General features: G+C 38.8%; 1 protein-coding gene across 1 annotated transcript; it reads left to right on the forward strand.

The window, feature by feature from the left end:
- The first annotated feature begins 1,527 nt into the window (after positions 1–1,527).
- On the forward strand, positions 1,528–4,993 carry LOC147518881 (galactinol--sucrose galactosyltransferase-like). The gene is made up of 5 exons (XM_086590597.1): positions 1,528–2,156; positions 2,259–3,035; positions 3,388–3,565; positions 3,666–4,033; positions 4,308–4,993. Exons 1-5 carry the CDS (start codon positions 1,656–1,658, stop codon positions 4,869–4,871), a joined length of 2,388 nt encoding a protein of 795 aa, XP_086446723.1. The 5' UTR covers positions 1,528–1,655; the 3' UTR covers positions 4,872–4,993.
- The last annotated feature ends 15,635 nt before the right edge of the window (positions 4,994–20,628 follow it).

Genomic DNA, 20,628 nt, shown 5'->3' on the forward strand with positions numbered 1-20,628 from the left:
TGAATTTGAGGACCAGTGTTTCAGAGCCTTTTTCACTCTTTGCGAGTTACATTTTCTTTCATGTGTTTAGATTGTTATAAGAATGAAGCATACCGATCCAATTCTAAAATATAGTAATTAACTTCCTCCACTGCTTCTGGGTCGTACATTTTTTTTTTCACTTCCAGGTTGCCATGACTTGTGCTCTTTCAGTCCAGTTGAGATATAATGAGAGACGATAATCATACATTTCATTGAGCATCTGGCTATTTCTGTGATTGATTCATAAGATCTGTTACTGTTTATGCTTGAAGCAAGCCTTTGGGTGGGAAATGGGTAGTGAAATGTTGTCCCTCTACTACTGTTCACTGTACTTTTAATGGGATGCATATTGTCGTCGAGTTGTTAGTTGTTACAGTCGTAGCATAAATTAAGTAGCCAGATTTCTCAAGTGAATTAATCTAGTAAGTAAGCTTTATACACGTACACTTTCGTGAGGGTCAACACATTTGCTCTCCTACTGGGAATCAGGGGATTTATCTATGTGAGAGAGACAATGGTCGGCACTCCACCTCTGCAACTTGTCACTACCACAGTGTCCCACGTAGACTGAGAGAATAATATTTTTATGTTGTTTTAACATAGATAATAACAACCAACCAACCACTAGTTCTAGCCGACTAATATTTTTAGTTATGCTTGCTTTTTCTACGTTATCCTTTAGAAAAGTCTAAAGTACTTTAAAGATTTTGTAACGGTAGCGGTTTCTAGTTAATCCAATGTATGTTGTTTTTCTCTCAAAGTGGTTAGTTATAGTTGGTTTCAAGTTTTGAACTTGTTAGATTGGATTTTGTCAGCAGTAAGTGAGGTCTCATAACTTCGCTTCCGCGCTGGTATAAATAATAAATTACATTTACCGACAAAAACTTGACCAGGACTCATGCCTCTGAGTCAACCATACCGAGAAACGATTGTTTCATTTTAAGTCTAACACGATATGTTGCCCATCAGTCAAATTTCTTATAACCCACGTAGTCTGTATATCTGACCAACATCATCTGTTTACATCTTTGTTGGTACTTGGCAGTCTCTTATATCATTCAACTTCCAAAAGATAGGGTCGGTTGAAATGAGGACTAGATCTTACTGGGTACAGATGCCATCTTATTATACTCAAACTAGCATTTAATAAGACTTGTTTATGTTATCCGCTTAAGATTCTGAGATAAAATCTAAGTTGGAGTATATTGTATATATATAATATAAAGATACAAATGCGAGAAGATAATAGAAGAGACTAGGAAGAAAGAACCAAGTAAAAGGAATATAAATTGTGCGTCCAGAATACGAGGATATGATCTAGCAAATTCCTTGGATTTGACTTATTGGTTCTATTATATTAGACGGTGCACAGCATACGAGTCTCAACCCCACATCCCGTGACACTCCTCAGTATCACCATTACAGAATTTTAGGATAAAAGATCACAAGCCACGTTATCACTGGTGGGTCTAACTAGTGATATCTATAAATTGCTTCACCCAAGGTCACTTCGAGCATAATCAAACCACACCAGACCTCTTCTTAGTTATTGCATTTATTCAAGTCCTTGTTTCTTTATTTCCCTGCTTGTCAAATCTCTACTGCAAATTTTGTTGTTGTTCAAGTTTTTGACAATGGCACCTTGTTTAAGCAAATCTGAAACCCAAGTTCTCAAAATGGAGCTTGTTGATAGTGAAACCAAGCATTCTTCCATTACCTTGGAAGGATCAAAATTCAAGGCCAATGGTCACATGATCCTTTCTGAGGTACCTTCAAATATCATAGCAACATCATCATCCATTTTGTTGAAAAACAAGAATACTGCAGGTATAAGTGGCAGTTTTGTGGGGTTCAGCTCAGAAGACTCCAGTTCTAGGCATGTTGTGTCCTTAGGTAAGCTCAAGGACATAAGGTTCATGAGCATATTTAGGTTCAAAGTTTGGTGGACTACCCATTGGGTGGGAAACAAAGGTAGTGATATTGAAAATGAGACTCAAATGATGATGTTGGATAGTTCAGACTCTGGGAGACCTTATGTCCTCCTCCTGCCCATCATTGATGGTTCATTTAGAGCTTCTCTCCAGCCAGGCGTCGACGACAACATTGATATATGCGTCGAAAGTGGGTCAACTAAGGTATTTACTTGCTACTCTTATTAGGACATATAATTTCGTGCAATCACATATATATATACAGTTGCTTATTTTGCCTTTTCATGTTTTTTTTCCCTGTATTAGGTGACAAGTTCAAGCTTTAGAAGTGCTATGTATATGCATGTTGGAGATGATCCTTATAAACTCATTAAAGAAGCCATGAAGGTAGTGAGAGAACATCTAGGCACCTTCAAGCTATTAGAAGAGAAAACCCCTCCAGGTATTGTAGACAAATTTGGTTGGTGCACTTGGGATGCATTTTACCTTAAAGTGAATCCTGAAGGAGTATGGGAAGGAGTGAAGGGTCTAGTTGAAGGTGGGTGCCCACCTGGCCTAGTTCTCATTGATGATGGGTGGCAAACCATTTGCCCAGATGCTGTGCCCATAAGTGATCAAGATCCCATGAGTCATACTTCAGCTGGTGAACAAATGCCATGTAGGCTCATAGATTTCCAGGAAAATAAAAAATTCAAGAACTACAAGAGCAAGTTCACGAATAAAACCACCGCATCCACAATGGGCAATGGAAATTGCATAGGGTCAGAAAAAAAGGGCATGGGTGCCTTTGTTAAGGACTTGAAGGAGTCCTTCAAGAGCATAGAATATGTCTATGTATGGCATGCTTTGTCAGGTTATTGGGGTGGTGTGAGACCCAACGTGTCGGGGATGCCGAATTCAAGGGTCATAGCACCAAAGTTATCCCCTGGATTGAAAATAACTATGGAAGATATGGCCGTAGACCAGATTGTGAGTAATGGCATTGGATTGGTCCCACCAGAGAAGGTTCACCATTTGTATGAAGGGCTCCACTCACATCTTGAAGCTGCTGGGATTGATGGAGTCAAGGTTGATGTCATTCATGTAAGTTCTCTAACTAACTCACGGCCTCTTTATTCTTTGGACACGTAAGGGTCCTTGAAAACATGTATTTGGGCTCCACATAATACTGAATTGAGAGTGGTATGGATACTTGGATATAAAGAAAGTGATGGTCCTAAATTGTCGGGCTTTGCAAGTTTGCAACGCAACCAGAGGTTTGGCTGCGTGTCCAAGCCTTAAGTCATTTACTAATCTACTACCGAAAAATTAAAGAAACTCATAAATCGAGTATGTAAATAAATATTAAAACTCGAGGTGGTTATGGAGACATAGTAGAGCAGCTTATCCCTGATTCAAGAATGCGTGGTTTAAACTTATTTTGGTTTGATTACAGTTACTTGAGATGTTGTGTGAAGACTATGGTGGGCGAGTAGAGCTTGCTAAGGCTTATTATAAGGCCCTAACTGCCTCTGTGAAAAACCATTTCAAAGGCAATGGTGTCATTGCTAGTATGGAGCATTGCAACGACTTCATGCTCCTTGGCACTGAAGCTATATCACTTGGTCGAGTTGGTAAGTGATTCATAAACATTTTCTTCTTGTTACTTAGGCTGATATTTTGTTCTATTCTGAAATGATCTGTTAACTTATCTGTATTAATTAATCCTGGCAGGAGATGATTTTTGGTCTACTGAAACATCAGGTGATCCAAATGGCGCATTCTGGCTGCAAGGGTGTCACATGGTGCATTGTGCCTACAATAGCTTATGGATGGGGAACTTCATTCAGCCTGACTGGGACATGTTTCAGTCTTCTCATCCTTGTGCAGAATTCCATGCTGCCTCTAGGGCTATATCTGGAGGGCCTATTTACGTTAGTGATAATGTTGGAAAACACAACTTTCAACTACTCAAAAGTCTAGTATTACCTGATGGATCGATTTTGAGATGTGAGTATTATGCACTTCCAACTAGAGATTGTCTCTTTGAAGATCCGTTGCATGATGGCAAGACAATGCTCAAGATATGGAACCTCAACAAGGTAACGTCCTGCATCAATAGCTTTCAATTTCTGTTACGTATTTGTAGCCTAGAGACAATCACTTATTCTCTACTCATACTTATTCACCACATGATATGATCATTTGAGGCCTATGGAACTATGCCAATTCATTATCAGAATGTATGCACTTGCTAATAAGCTCAATTTTTTTGCCCTGTAGCCTCAGAAACATAACTAGAGAACACGATCTACTTCCCTTCATGAGTGTATTTATTTGCAGCTAGTAATGTGCTTAAATTTTTCTTTGCAACAGTATACTGGAGTTATTGGAGCATTTAACTGTCAAGGGGGAGGATGGTCTCGCCAAGACAGAAAGAACATATGCAGTTTCGAATTTTCTCGTGTCATTACCTCCACAATAAATCCAAATAATGTAGAATGGGGAAATGGAAAGTATCCTATGCGGATTGACGGAGTTGAAGCCTTTGCTGTTTATGCATTCCGCTCGAAGAAGTTGATGCTCTTAAAGGCATCCGAAGATATTGAACTATCATTGGAGCCGTTTACTTTTGAGCTTTTTACAGTTTCTCCTGTGAAGATGATATTGAACAAAGGAATTCTTTTTGCACCTATTGGATTAGTTAACATGCTTAATACTGGCGGGGCGATACAAACACTAAGCTTTGACAGCAATGAGAATTTGGTACAGATTGAGGTTACGGGAACAGGGGAAATGAGAGTATTCTCAACAGGAAGGCCAAAAGTTTGTAAAATCAATGGCGAGGAAGTATCTTTCACGCATGACGAGTACATGGTGGTGATTCATGTTCCGTGGCCAAGTTCTTCAAAGTGCTCTCTGATTGACTACTACTTTTAGTTTTGAAAATTTTCTTTGCTACTTAACAGACTTGTGCGAGTATATACACTAGGGTGAACACAGATATGATGTATATATCAAGGATTTCTTTCACTGTTTAACAGGTACATAATTTGTTAAAATGCATCTGGAGCTACATACTAATTGCATCTTATATTCTTATTGAATTGCATAATCGCACCGAAGTCTCTAACCAAAGAGGATGCTGGTACAAGTCTGGTCGTGCAATAAAGATATATCCTTCACGTATAGTTACTTCTGACGTTTTAAGAGTACAGGTTCCAAATTTCAGTCCTATGATATAGGATTTACTTCATGTTTGTGCATTATGTAATACTAGCAAGATGCACGTGTTATGTACGCAACAAAACTTGCCAAAAAGTCTAAACATATTTGGGTGAGCACACTTACAATTGACATTATGTATGAGCAGACACACTGGGGCAGCCGTTTAAATTTTGAATTGAATGGAACTCCATTTCTACTTGATTTCCGGACATACCTAAGCAATAAACTTTTAAGTATAGCTCCAAATAACATGTACTTTGAGCCTCTCATCCTAACAAGTACACGTTGCAAACGACAAAGATAAAATGTTAGTACATCAAAAGAATCTATGTAATGCTATTCATTGAAATCAGTATCCAACCCTTACGTAAATTGGGCATGCTCGATGAGCCTAAACTGGAGAGGTAGTCTTGAGTAATTGCTTCTATTTAACCGAGGACATTGGCTCTGGTATTTCGCAATGTCGGTTGGCACGATGCCATGTGTTGTAGAACGTAGACAACGAAAATTTTGAATATTTAAACAAAATAATTTATGTGTGTATCTCAAATATATGACAGCAAATTAAAGAAAATGGTGATATACATGGTAAGAGAAAAAAAGGGCTGACCGTATTAGTTTCTGGGTACTGCTGCATCTCTTTTGTCATGCACTTGAAGGGACGGCCAAAGCATTGGATTGAGTATTAGAGGCGAGACTGGCAGTTGGTTTTGGTCGGACTTGATCATCGGTATGTTGATATCCTTCACGTATCATCTACAAAAACAAAGTAGTCATAGCAAATAAAATGCAGATAGAACACATGATTGAAGAAAAAGAATGGAAATGTTTGCATCCCTAATAAAATATACACTTACCGATTGAAATGAATTGCATACGAGCAAATCCATAATAGTACTGATGTGACAGGGAGAATAAAATAGTGAGTCTATGCCGTGAGGGACGTCAGGAAACACTATATCTAATTTGTAAAGGAAACTCACTATATTTGGTAATGTAGGCATATGATCATCTAGAAATTGAAAATCATTATCATCTATATCTCCATATTGCATTGCTACTGTGCCATCATTCTGCTTTTCGGACATCATGAGTCTGTTCCTTGCCTTGGAAACATTTTCTGTAGAGTTCGAAGTTGGAGTCAAAGGAAAATGGTCTAAATGGGAATAAAATGGAAGCATTAGCTAGCCAAAAGCACAACAAACCTTGTACTCTCCGTTCTGTCTGCAAGAATGTTAATGCTCGTGTCTTACAAACATTCATGCTCCCACCTATAAGTGACTTAGACATTGGATTTGGGTTGTTTGGGTCTTTAAGTTCCTCATTAATTAGTGCGTTGGAAAGATGAGATGAGAGCAATTGGGTTGAATATGACATTGGTTTCCTTACAGGGTAGTAATCAACCTTATTCTTTTTGTGGTTAAGTTTGTGCTTGCAAAAGTAACCCCATTGATATCAGAATCAGGAGATGATTATAATCATGTTGTTAACTCCGTATAGTTTTAAGATAGGATATTTAGGTCTGGTCCTAATAATAGTTGGTTTATTAGGGTTTGATCAAGAAAAACTTGAATATTAGGGTTTAGTCCTAGTTTTGGTTTTTGACTGCCAGTCAACTGAGTTGACTGTGGTCAATCAGCTTGTATTTTTGAAATGACAATAATACCCCTCGCGTGCAATATCCCGTGTACATGAGTCATCCACCTTAAAAATGGTGTGTTTGTTTGGTTCATGTGAAAAAAAATAGGTAAAAACATATTATAAATTTTTTAAGTAAAAAACGTATGTAGACAATGGTACTAAATCCAGATCAAAGAACCAATCTTAATAAATGGATACTGAACAAATATAACAAAAGACTCTTTATAGAAGAAGACACTTACGAACCTTCAATCGACTTGGATATAGGATAGTAAAATGATTAGGCAACAACATCAAGGAACACATATTTTATAATCAAAATAGCAAAGCAATTAAATCAGATAAAAACCTCCAATTCCTCAATTTAATCACACCCCCAATGTCTACAAAATTTGGTAAGGTGGTAAATCATTCTCCAAGCTTAATTCATATGTTTACCACAAAAAGAAAATCTAGCTCATAATATGATCGTCAATTGGCATGGCATGGTTACACTTTCTAAAAACAGGAAGAAATGCTACTTTTACAAACCTAGTATTCAAAGTTCCAATATTAACTAATAGATTAGCATAATATCTTGGCACTTACTCGTGGCTACTTATTTATATTAGTTCATTCTCAAAAGCAATCAAACACAAATGGGAAAGTGGGATTCCCATGTCTCTTTGCTCTATCTGCATATACAGAAGATGAGACTCCTACTTTCAGCCCTTTCCATCCATAATGCCTCCTGCAGCTATCTGGAAGACATGCTTCTGGTAAAGAAAAAAAAATCGCATAAGAGTTTATAGCTATAACCCTGCCCTGTTTCAGTCATGCAAGCTTAAAAAATAGTATATTGATACAATTAGAGGGTTGGGAGTTAGTATGGGAAAGTTATTGAAAATAAATATGTAATATAACTCTTGATTAGCATAATTAGATCATCAAACAGGATCACCAAGGCCACCACCTCTAAGCACAATGATTTCAATTAATAGTTGCATTTGGTGTTCCTATTGGTCCGGTCATGATGGTAAGCTTATAAATTTTAGGATGAATAATGCAAGTCTGAGGATATAGCTTCGGACTCAGGTAGATTTGGAGAATCGAACACCTTGCGTCACGTTGTTCGCCTTTGCCCTTTCTAAGAAACATTAACCTAACTATGGGCAGCATGAGCTAGGACGCGCACCTTTTCTGGTTTCTTTGGATCAGATATGAACATACCACTACATTGGTCAGCAATGACTATGACCATTCAAATATGTAATTTCTAACATTATGTGATTGAGTTACATGCATTATTTAAATTATAAGCACATAATATCAATAGACATCCAAGTTTTATACTGATAGTTTTACCTTGTTTAGTCATGTAGACTGCAACATTCAACTCCTTAGCTTTTTTTGTTAAACGGGAGAACATCTGTGTTGGCTTTTGCTGCAAATTTTTGTGTACACAAAATGTAGTTAGAATCGTATGGCAGAAATAAGCAAGATACAAATAATATATATACAAATTCGGAGAAGAACAATACATACCCAATGACTATCGTACATTGCAAGAATGGAGGACATCATTGTAGACAACATTTCTAGTGTAAGTTTCAGAGCGACCCCGTATTGGTCCTTTCTTGACTAAAACTTTGGTAGAAGATTGCGATATTCCTCTTGATAAAGCAACATAGAGCTGGCCATGGGAGAAAACATGATCCGGCAAATACACTCTAACATTTGGAATGGTTTGACCTTGCGATTTGTTAATTGTGAGAGCAAAGCTCAGCTTGATAGGAAATTGTTTCCTAATGAGCGTGAAAGGCAACCTTGCATCCAGAGAAGGGTGCAGTGGGATGCACCTAAGGAAGCTCATTAGGTGGCATTCCCATATCAACATCATAAACGAATTGGAGGACAGGGCTAGGAGTAATACGTAGAAAATATATTAATTGTTTAAAACCGAAATCTACTACAGATGATTGGCTCAATTCCCCATAAAATGGGAGCGAAGGACGTATGATAGCGGCAGTAAAAAAAAAATTGTGTAAGCATCTTCAGATGAATCCCTTTGTGTAAGCTGATTATTAACACTCGATGTCCATTCCTCTCGTACCATGAGCAAAACCACCTAACTAAGCTCATTAGGTGGCATTCCCATATCAGCACCATAAACGAATTGAAGGACAGGGCCAGAAGTAATACGTAGCAAATATATTAATTGTTTAAAACCGAAATCTACTACAAAGCATTGGCTCGAATCGCAATCAAATGGGAGCCAAGGACTTACATGCGAATCACCATTGTTGCAAATGCTTGGGCAATCATATCAAAGACAACTACCAATCAAAATGCTATACACACAACATATATAACATGCACATAAATCTAACAGGAATGATATAAAACATGCTGAGTAGTAGAAACCGCAATAAAACTCGACCTTTCTCTTAAAATATGAGTGAGAATATATTAATGACCTAGCTCATTGTACTAGCCCTTTTAGAGCTCGGCCAGAGTGCTCTAACCAAAGTTAATGCTTCCATGCTCCATAGACACAGTTGCTGTGTGGGGGAAAATGATAGAAAATAAAACAATCATAGCCTGAAATCAAAATCAGCAAGACAAACCAATAAATAAAGTCAAGGGGAAAAAAACATAACATAATGACAAACACGAAAGTGGATAGATACGATATCGCTGTACTGGACACAATAAAAAAGGACGCTAGGAAATTCAACATGCAACACATTAGTGCTTCAAGTTTTGATGAATTTAAATTAGTGGTTAGTATTTGTATTTATTTTTCTTTGGATGTCGAGAGTAATAGTTATTACTTTAGGTACTTGCTGGTTTCGTCATTGTAGTAGTGTAACTGTATAAGCATTTACTTTCAAAAGGTGTATGTCAAAGGGAAAATTTTAAAATTGCACTTGCAACTAAAAATATAAGGGTTGTTGTTAGCGAGTACACATATTTTTTGGATTATTTGAATGCTTAAAGCTAAAGTAATTAGAAATTTCATACACAAAACTTGTATAACTATTTACTCACACTGATTATGCTACTAACATTTAATACCACTGAAGACGATCATAGATGCCCAACTCGTTGAGAACATGATAAAGTTAAGAAGAAAAGGATATAAAAGTTCAATGCCAGATAAATTAACACAATCTCCGAGTAAGCCTAATGATATAAAATAGTATCGACATCAACATGCGTACCTTACATAGATTGGATGCACTTATTCGCAAGACATTTTTTAAAAAAGAGAATAGAGTAACGAAGAAAAGGCCTATTGGGAGACTGGGTGGAGAGATGGCTTGGAACAATAGCCTTAACCGATTAAAAATTGAAGTGTCAAAGCCTAGGGATTAAGGGAAGCAAGCACTGAAGCGGAAAGGAAAACTTTGTTAATTTGATATATTGATATCAATATAATAATATTGTAGAGACACCATGTTAGACACCAAACAGTTCCCAAGTTAATGGCATTACATAGTTCGCAAATAACAATAACATATACTAAATGAAAACAGATCAAGACACTATGTAACGGATGCGCCCTCTTAAGGTTAACATAGTGCATACATAATCGGGTGAATAGCAAGATAAGACAAAAAAATGAGCTAAGAATATACCCTTTTATTAGTTTCTTTGGCAAACCTAGCAGTCTCATTAGGCACAATCAAGCAGCATTGTGCGAGGGTGAACGATGAGAAGTCCCTCACTTTACACAGAGTTGTGAATTTTTTTAATTTGGTGTTATGTTAATGAAATATTCACAAAACTTTTTTTTTAATACACGCATATCAGAAACAAACCCTTAGCATCGCCAATAAAAATTCATACGAAAAATGCATCAACCAATATACTAATTAAATGAAAGAAGCATCTTTTTTTGACGGAAGATACAAACCTGTGAAATTAAAGCTTGTTCCGGCCAATAACAACCTCTAGCTACTGAAGAAAATGGAAGCATGAAATTGAAGATTGTTTCGGCCATTGATAACATAAGAGAGAGAAAGAGAGATGATTAAAAATTTGAACACCTAAAACTGCTAACAGAGAATTTGAGGGAGATAATTTGATTATATTTGAAGAGAGAGAGTGCCTGATTTAAGAACAGACAACAACGTTCGCTTTGTATAATTTCTTCAAAGTTCGTTCTTTTTCTCCAGATCTTCAAAGTTCGTCTTCTGATTCGATTAGAGAATGAAATGGGGTTAGTGGGAGCGAGAGAGAGAGATACTTGGAAGGAATGAATTGCCTGTTGGGTTGACTGACTCATCTTTATCAAGCTAGGTTTTTTTGGTAAGGGGCGCGGTATTGGCACCCCCATAAATGGGACTAGCACCCCTTTGACAAAAAGTAAAACAATAATGGTTATTCCTTATATGTTATTTTACACCCCACATGCCCATAGTTCTACGGCAGGCAGTTGATGCGAGATCTCATATCCCACGGCAGGCAGTTGCCGCGAGATCGCACAATCCACGGCATCGGGTTGCCGCGAGATCCCATATCCCACGGCAGGCAGTTGCCGCTAGGAGTGTAAAAAAAAAACCGTTAACCCATCATCCGGTAGGGTATTCGGTCTTCACCCGCCACCCAAACCCGTACCGACCCGAAAGCAGACCCGCCCCGCCCCGCCCCGCCACCATTTTTACGCGGTCGGGCTATAGGTGTAGGTTCTATGTTCAAAACCGACCCGTCAAGCCGCCCGACCCGCACCGTGTCAAAAGCCGTTGATCCGCATAATTTCAAGACTTTACTCTAATATTTTTGTATTATGTTTATATATATTTTTTTACTTTTATAGGAATTTGGGAGATCGATATGAACACAGACTTATGAGTTCAACATCAATTTCAAATATTCAAATTTGAACATTGGACATATATCAAAAGTTCAAATTCAACTTTTGAATTTTGGAGAAGATGAATCATTCATCCTTATATTAATTTCGAATTCTTTTAGCTTATATTTTATTGTTTTGTACCATAGATCCTCGCTCCCATCTTCATTTTATCATGTTATAGAAAATAATCAATTTATAAATGGTAAATCACGAGAAATAAATTTCAAATTTACAGATATGGTTTTAGGTTCAAGTTCAATTTTTTTTATTTTTGTTTATTTTTAATTGATTGATTCTATTTTTTTCTCTATGTTGTGAATTAGAAATATATTACTTGCAGAATTAGAAAGTTTTTTTGGGTGAAATTGGGTTAAAATGATAATTTTCACCGGACCCAGATGACCTGCCCAAAACCCGCCCGTAAAAGTGACCCAACCCACGGTGGGTGATGAATGCTTAAGACATGACACTTGACCATACTGCCCGCCCGTCGGGGACCATTTTGGATTTGTATCCCCTAGACCGCCCGCCTCGACCCATCACTATTTGACTGACCGATTGACCCGCCCGACCCCAGTATTACACCCCTAGTTGCTTGGCATTTTTTTTTTTGTTTTTTTTTTTTCACTTTTGAAATTTTTTCGTATTGAACACACACGACATATGAATACCTCATTTTTTTCTTTAAAGTTTCTTTATACACTCCAAAAACAACACCAAAACTATGACAAAAAAAATGTACAATCAAACCATAATTTTGCTATCTCGCAGCAAATATTTTCATATGCTATAAGAAAATTTTGTGATCAAATTAATGAAGAAGAGTTTTGATTATTAACACAAACAAAGATTCCATTTTAGTAAACAAAATCATCTCGCGGTAACTAACTTTTTTTATGGTAGCTATTAAAAAAAATTTAACAAAAAAAAAAAAAAAAAAACGACAACCACTTTTCGTGGGATATGAGATCTCGCGGCAACCCAATGCCATGGATTGTGTAATCCCGTAGCAGCTGCTTGTTGTTAGTGTTTTTTGTGTATTTAATGGAGAGATGCTAGACTGCTAGTACCTTTGAATTGGTCAAAGGGATGCTAGTCCCATTTATGGGCGCGACCCTTTGGTAAAGGTTAGGGGTGGGGTTTTGAGTTTTGACGAAAGATTTATTTCTCTTTTTCTTTTACTTCGGATTGTTATGCCAACAGTTCCCATCGGATTGTTACGCCAACAATTCCCAAAACTGGGCGTGAGTTTGTTTGTTTTTTTTCCAAATCATTGTAAAAGCTGAGGTGTCCATCTAAGATAAAAAAAAAAGGGACTAACGTGTTTCACTGAAAGCATTCTCAACTGTTCAGTATTAATGGTCTTTGATGAATTGCTTATGCTGGGAGAGAAGGTACAACTTCGGAAATAAGAGTTCTAATTAGATCTTAGCTTTGATATGGTTTCCAAGTTACTTGTACATTTGGACAAACAGAGTTTACCAATGCCATGAGAAATACAGGCTATGAATTTGCAACTCGGTTGTTATATTCCAACTGACATAGTGAAGTAAACGAATTTTCACAATTATGCAGCAGTAAAACAGATTCTGCACACCAAACCCATGAATGAAGTTCAACTGGAAAACATGTTTACTTTGGCGCCCTGAATTAACAGTGTTCAAATGAATTCCTACAGCAAAATCAACACTAGGAACTCATACGTTCCTAGATTCATAAAGAAAAAGATCCCATGTACTTTACTAGTGCATAGCAACAAAACCAAATTAGGCCAAGGATGCAAAATAATCGGCTACAAAAGCAGCAGATATAATCTAAGAACCTGCATTGCTTTAACCAGAACAGTTACAATTCTCCCATGGTGATTCTAATTAGGGAGGAATAGTCTGCAGGTAATGCAAACAGAGAAGCACTGTAGTGGGCAAAAAACATGGATCTGACAACAAGCTTCAACGAATTATATGCGCTAGTTCAAAGAGCAGGTGTCGACGTGTTGTACTAAGGAAAGGCTGGTATAATCTTTGGCTTGAAGCTGATAAAATCTGCAGCTATATCAGCTTTTGCTTCAGGGAAGGTCCGATCCCTTTGGATCTTCAGGCCTGTTGGGAAGGGAATGCCGGGCAAAAGAGTTTTATTACCCATTGAAAACTCATGTAGAAGCCAACTTCTCAGCTGATTGCTGCAAGGACAACTAGATTGGGAAGTCACTTTTGAAGGAAAGTCTCTGACTCCACAAATGGACAGCACCACACTCTACAATAGATTCTTCTAGGAGAATACGTATTGTAACAACCTGATGGTTTGAGTGTGTTCCAGACTCTCATTGTACACAGACTTTTGATCTAACAAGTTCTAACTTACCTAGCAGAAAAAAGAAAAAAAACATAATCATATGAACAAGTTGCCGATAAAGCAGCACTAATACCTGGCTGCGCCTCACATTGTCCCAGACACCATAGTTCAAACTCCCTTTAACAACAACTTGCCCCAAGACAACAAAAACAACTACTTGTATGAAAAATAACAACAAATCCCAGGTCCTACAAGCAGTTCACAATCCAAATTTTAGGGATCTTCCACAGACCCCATTCGGAGTCATGAGGCCAACCACGTAAGATTGAACATGACCAGCTACTCCCTCTAACTATAGACTGTGCTAGCATAATACATCTTATAATGACATGAAGGTCATGAGTGCCATCCAGACTCTCATTGTGTACACACTTTGATCTAAACCTAGCAGAAGAAAGGGAAAAACAATATCATATTAACATGTCGCCGAAAATCCAGTACCAATAGTTGGGGGATATCCTCGACGAATGATAAGTAGCTTGAAGGGAGACGTGCGTACATCTCGTAGAGCTCCTCCTCCTCCTTTGTTAGATAAGAACAAGTACCACTGATGACAGCACTGCCCAGCGACGGATCTTGTTGAACAGTAGAAGCACCGCCCTAGGACGGATCTTGTTGAACAATAGAGGACGGATCTTGTTTAACAATAAAAGCACCGCCCAGGGACGGATCTTGTTTAACAATAGCGCCACAGCCAACAGAATCACCCATGATCCAAGATTTTTGATCGAAGAAAGAAAATAGGCACTCTTTACCCTAACCCTAGCTTATGTTTACTTCTTTTCTCGTTTTGCCTCTTTCTCTACGCACATATATATATATATATATATACTCTCGGCCCAATCCAATATTCACCCATACCCAAACCCATCAAGATTCCCATTCGCCCATTCGGACTCGGATCCTGGATTTCTTGAGGGGTTCTCAAACGGTTAATAACAGGATCAGCAGACGAGCACCCGAACCCAAACCAAAAGAGAGTTCGATGTGCTTACGAAATCTCCAAGTTACATACTGGATTTAATAAAGACAGCGGCCTATTACCGACTTGAGGTAAAACGGCCAGAAGACACACCAGGAAAGCCATACTGCGCTTTCCACAAAGCAAAGTGTCATGAGACAAATGAATGCCGCGGGCTCAAGTACTACCTTCAAGACCTCGTCAAGGCAAGGCATATCAAACATTATACTGATATACTCGATGGTGATTTGCGTCACAAACTCATGGCTCGTAGAGAGCGAAGCCGAACTCCACCTTCCCTTGGCAGCGAGCTCGTTCTCATGCAAAGGGCGTTCAAATGGCGATCAGCGTCCACGGCGTCGCCCGCACTCCTCGGCGAGACAACAACAGAACCATCAACATGATCACTTTCCAAGGCGACTACATCCGTCCACAGGGAGAAAAGGAGGCGGGTAGAAACCTCCTCCAAAGTCTACCGGTTCTCCACAAAAGCGACCCCATCCATACGAATGGCGCCATTTCGGGAAACATCACCCTTCACTGAAGCCGACCTCAATAAAGTGTGCCTCCTACATAATGATGCCTTGGTAGTCCACGTCAAAATCAGCAACTGTCAAATGCGTTCTGATAGATCTAGGTAGTTCGTGCGATATCCTATTCTATCGAACTCTAAAGGAGATGAACATGCCCAAATCAGTCATGGTCGATCCAATAGCCCCCCTCTATGGCTTCAACAGATCAAGAGCCGACCCAATAGGTGACATCATTCTACCTGTCTCAGTGGGGTCACATGAAGACAAGGCCAGCATCAACACACGCCGAGTGCGGATGTCAACTTCGTCTATCTTTATCTATACTAGGGGCGTTGGATCCACAAGATGCAAGTAGGCCCATCAACACTCCATCAAGTGCTGCATTTCCCGGCCCCGAGTTTTGCCATCTCAAGGTATAATGGAGCTCGAAACAACCGACTCAACGCTCTGGCATGTCGATCCACTCAGTTAGCATGCCCGCTGGGGCTTTACTCAAAAACAAAGGAGAGATCGCCAAAGCCAAGCTGGCAGACGACTTCATCTCTGAGGTCAAGAAATTGACCACGACCCCCCTTAGAAAACTGACAAGGAGAACACTGGGGGCTCAGTCCAAAACGCCCCTCCAGAAGCTCAGACCCCAGAGGTCGCCGCCCCATCCCTTCCGGTCAAGCAGACACCGCCAAAGACCAAGACCCCAGAGGTCACTCAGCCCGCTGAGGTGGCTAATCAGACCGAGCAGAAGGAAAAGGTCAACCTAGTAACTGAGGACAACCCCAAGTTCGTTTATGTAGGAGCTAACCTTGATCCTACTCTCAAGGCACAACTTGTAAGCTTTTTACCATTAAATAAAGATATTTTTGCTTGGTCGTACATCGATGTACCTGGAATTGACCCTAACATTGTATGTCACAAACTAAATGTCAACTCTAATGCTAAGCCAGTTCAACGACCTAGAAAACTATCTCTTAGGTTCAAAAAAGCAATAAACGAGGAGATCGAGAACCTCAAAAAAGTAGGCTTCATTAGAAAAGTAGAATACCCCGAGTGGATCGCTAACATTGTAGCAGTCTCAAAAAATAACGGCACAGTTCACCTATGTGTCGACTTCACCAATGTCAATCAAGAAACCCCCAAAGATGGATCCCCCTTACTAAGAATAGACCAACTCGTGGACCAAATTGCTGGCCATGAACTCCTTTCATTTATGGACGCGTACAGTGGCTACAACCATATCCCACTGGTAGAAGAAGACCAAGAGAAAACTTCATTCGTAACAGAGCAAGGCATCTACTGCTACAACGTCCTCCCGTTCGGCCTAAAGAACTCTGGATTGACCTACCAACGATTGGTCACTGATATGTTCTAGGACATGTTGGGAGATACCATGGAAGTCTACATAGATGACATGGTGGTAAAAAGCAAGAAATCTGGAGATCACTTGGGTCATCTCGAACAAGCGTTCTCCAGGCTGAGGCGAACTCAGATGAAGCTCAACCCCGAGAAATGCCTCTTTGGAGCATCCTCCGGGAAATTTCTTGGATATCAGGTATCTCAACGAGGGATAGAAGCAAACCCAGACCATATTCGAGCATTCTTGGATATGCTAGATCCAAAAACAAAGCAACAGATACAAAAATTGTCTGGGATGGTGGCAGCTCTAAACCGATTCATATCGAGAGCATCTGACAAATGCCGACCCTTCCTACAAATTCTCAAAAAGGGTGAACAATTCTCCTGGAACGAGCAATGCCGCCATGCGTTCTCTACTCTCAAGGACTATTTGACAACACCACCTGTGTTGGCAAAACCAATTGATGGTGAGATGCCGATGCTGTACTTAGCCGTGTTTGACTTCGCCATCAGTTCAGTTCTCTTCAAGGAGGCCCAGAAAGTAGAGAAACCGATCTACTTCACAAGCAAGACTTTGTTGCCAGCTGAGAAGAACTACTCCCACATTGAAAGGGCATCACTAGCACTACTTTATTCAGTAAGAAAGTTTAGGCCCTACTTCCAAGCACATCCAATCAAAGTGCTCACCGACCTGCCACTTAAGAAGATCCTTCTTAAAGCCAATAAGAAAACTCGCATGTCAATATGGGCTGAAGAACTCGTTGAACACCACATTGAGTTTGCCCCAAGAACATCTCAAAAAGGTCAGGTCGTTGCCGATTTCTTAGCAGATTTTCCAGTGGACGACCTGAACTGGGAACCAGAAGACAACACCCCGACCTCTAAATAACTAGACCTGTCAGTATGGTCACTCTTCGTGGATGGAGCTATCAATCCAGGGGGCAGTGGAGTCGGAGTACTCCTAATGTCACCAGATGGTTCTATGGTGGAAAAGTCAATTCGCATCGATTTTGCGACTTCCAACAACAAGTGGAGTACGAAGCCCTGATAATGGGACTTCGTATGGCACTAGAGCTCGGTGTTTAGGAGCTCAAGGTCTTTAGGGATTCCCAACTGGTCGTTCATCAGGTCGCCCATGAGTATACTACCAATGAAGGTAACCTTTCTAAATATCTCCAAGTTGTAAATCAATTGCTGCCTTCTTTCAAAAAAGTCACCATACACCATTTCCTATGGGAAGAGAATCGCCTCGTTGACAGCTTGGCGTACCTCGCGACCCAAACACCGAACTGTGACCCTAGGAAACTACTTATCGAAGTAGTCGATCGACCTGCTTACCAAAGTGAGAGCGTCCTAAAAGTTACCGACCTATGCCCACTCTTTAACACTCAGATGAGTCAAATATGGATGCAACCTATCATAGATTATATCCACCTCGGCAAAACACCAGAAGATCGAGCCAAGGCCAGATAGATTCAATATCAGTCAAGTCGCTATTGCCTTGTAAACGACAAACTTTTAAGGAAATCCGCTGGAGGACCCCATCTGAGGTGCATAAGCCGAGAACAGGGTCAGATGATTTTTGCAGAGATCCACGAGGGAGAATGTGGCAATCACATAGGAGGTCGCTCTTTGGCTCACAAGGCTACTTCTGGCCAAGAATGTAGATCGATGCAAAAAAGTATGTACTCAAATGCATCAAGTGGTAAACATTTTGCCACAATATCATCCAGCCAGCTCGAGAACTCATCAACATTGCCAGCCCTTGGCCATTTCACATGTGGGGCTTGGACATCATGGGTCCATTCATTCCATAGAAAAGCATAGGCTTTCGGTTCATCCTAGCTGCAACGGACTACTTCCACCGAATCGATAAAGAATTGAAACCGTAGAACCGAATAGTAAAAAACCCGTAAGTACCCGAACCGAAACCAGTACCGATTATTATGATTTCGATATATAAAATTTAGTATTATATTATAATATAAAAATATGTTTTTTACGTGTAAAAGTCTATTAAATATATATAGCATAATAGTAAATGTGTGTTGTTAAATGTATATTTTATAACAATACGTTAAACAAGTGTATCATAAATCTCTACTAGTAGTATATCCTATAATGATCTTGGCCTCTTAAATTCATCCGGGTCTTTTTTTGACGCATAATGCCCTTGATGAATAATAAAATCAGATGCATAGATATTTATTAATGAGGACTATTTTGTCTTTTAATGCCCTTATAAATTTTCAGTACCGATATTGTCCTTAAATAAAAATATTGCTTAACACCTTTAAATAGGAGCAATCAGTCTTTTCATGTGGCAGTATATTAGAAAACCAAATCCACGCAATTCTCAATTGTACGCACTATAAATGCTATTTAATTAGCAATAATTGAGTTATTTAATAAGAGGTTAAGAAAAGGAAAAGTTTAATAAGAGAATAGGAACCGATTCTTTTCCCTTCTCTCCCATCTCTTCTGTTTCTCATGATTTTTTTTCTCAGAATGAAACTACTACTCTCATTCTATTGCAAACTATATTTTTGTCTTCCAAAGCGTGTGTTCCCATTCACTCAGAAAATGGCAGACATCGAAGCGATAACCAGAGCAGTAAGATTTTTTTTTTATAAACTCGTTCTTTCGGAAAATAAATTTAGTCGAAACAAACTAACCCATTCGGGTTCAGGCATTTGTGGAGATTCAAGGCCGTATGATAGAAGCTATTGACAAGTTGAAACAGGTATTACTCTGAAAATAAATTAGTGTACTCAAATTGTATTCATTTATATTATATTATATTTTAATTTACACTAAATGTATTTTTCAGGTGGTGGCTCAAATGCGAAACAAAGAGACGGAGAAAAAACGTGCTTTTTAAACACTGGAAGAATTACGACCATTGCCCGAGGATACAAATACTTACAGATCTGTTGGTATGATTCAAATATTAGTTCTTGTGATATAAGGAACATTTTTTTCTTTTATGGTTGTGCTTTTACTAAACTAGGATTTGGTTATATGGTTGAGTGTTTTAAGGTTATTTGGAAATATTAGTTAAGAACTAAGGGGTTGACAGACAGATAGTAATTATTTGGCTAATAACTAAAACACTCTTTGGGATTTGCCTGTGATTTTGGTTTGCGAGAATAATCATTGTTAGTATTAGTTTGGATGGTTTTTGGATTGTTTCATTGTGGTTTATGTGTTTTTTATTTGGGTTTGTCTTTGTTTTGTAGATGGAATGGGGACTGCGGAATGGAGAGCTGCTAAGAGTCTGGCTTATTATAAGCGCGGTGATTATGTACTTGGATTGAAGGTGAGGGGAAATTTATTTTATTGTGGTTATTCTGTTATTTACATCGTATTTGTTTTGCTAAAGTTTTATCACGTATAAAACTGTCTACAATTAAGATTTGGTTTAATAGGCATTTGTTTGTCTGGTGAAATGAGGTGCATTTGTGCATTGTAGTTCTCATTGTATGGAAGTTGCAAGTGTGATGGTTGTTTGTGTATCACACTTTTGGACTTCATGTGCCTCTATGAGTGTATAAGAACTGGTAGGATTGGGTGGTCGGTAGCAAATTTGTGGATTAGTTGTAGTTGTCTTGGTAATAAATTTGATGAAGCTTCATATCGGCTACTAAGTAGATGGTGTAAATAGTTACAAGGTTGTGATCTGTGATGCTTGCATGCATCTATTTTAACAAAATTTGGTTTACGGAGAAATAGGAAGAAACTAAAATATAATAGCTAAACCTTTCTACACCTCATTTTTCACTCATTTTTTGA

The sequence above is a fragment of the Coptis chinensis genome, chromosome 2 (genome assembly GCF_015680905.1).
Source record: "Coptis chinensis isolate HL-2020 chromosome 2, ASM1568090v1, whole genome shotgun sequence".
In the NCBI taxonomy this organism is placed as follows: Eukaryota; Viridiplantae; Streptophyta; class Magnoliopsida; order Ranunculales; family Ranunculaceae; genus Coptis; species Coptis chinensis.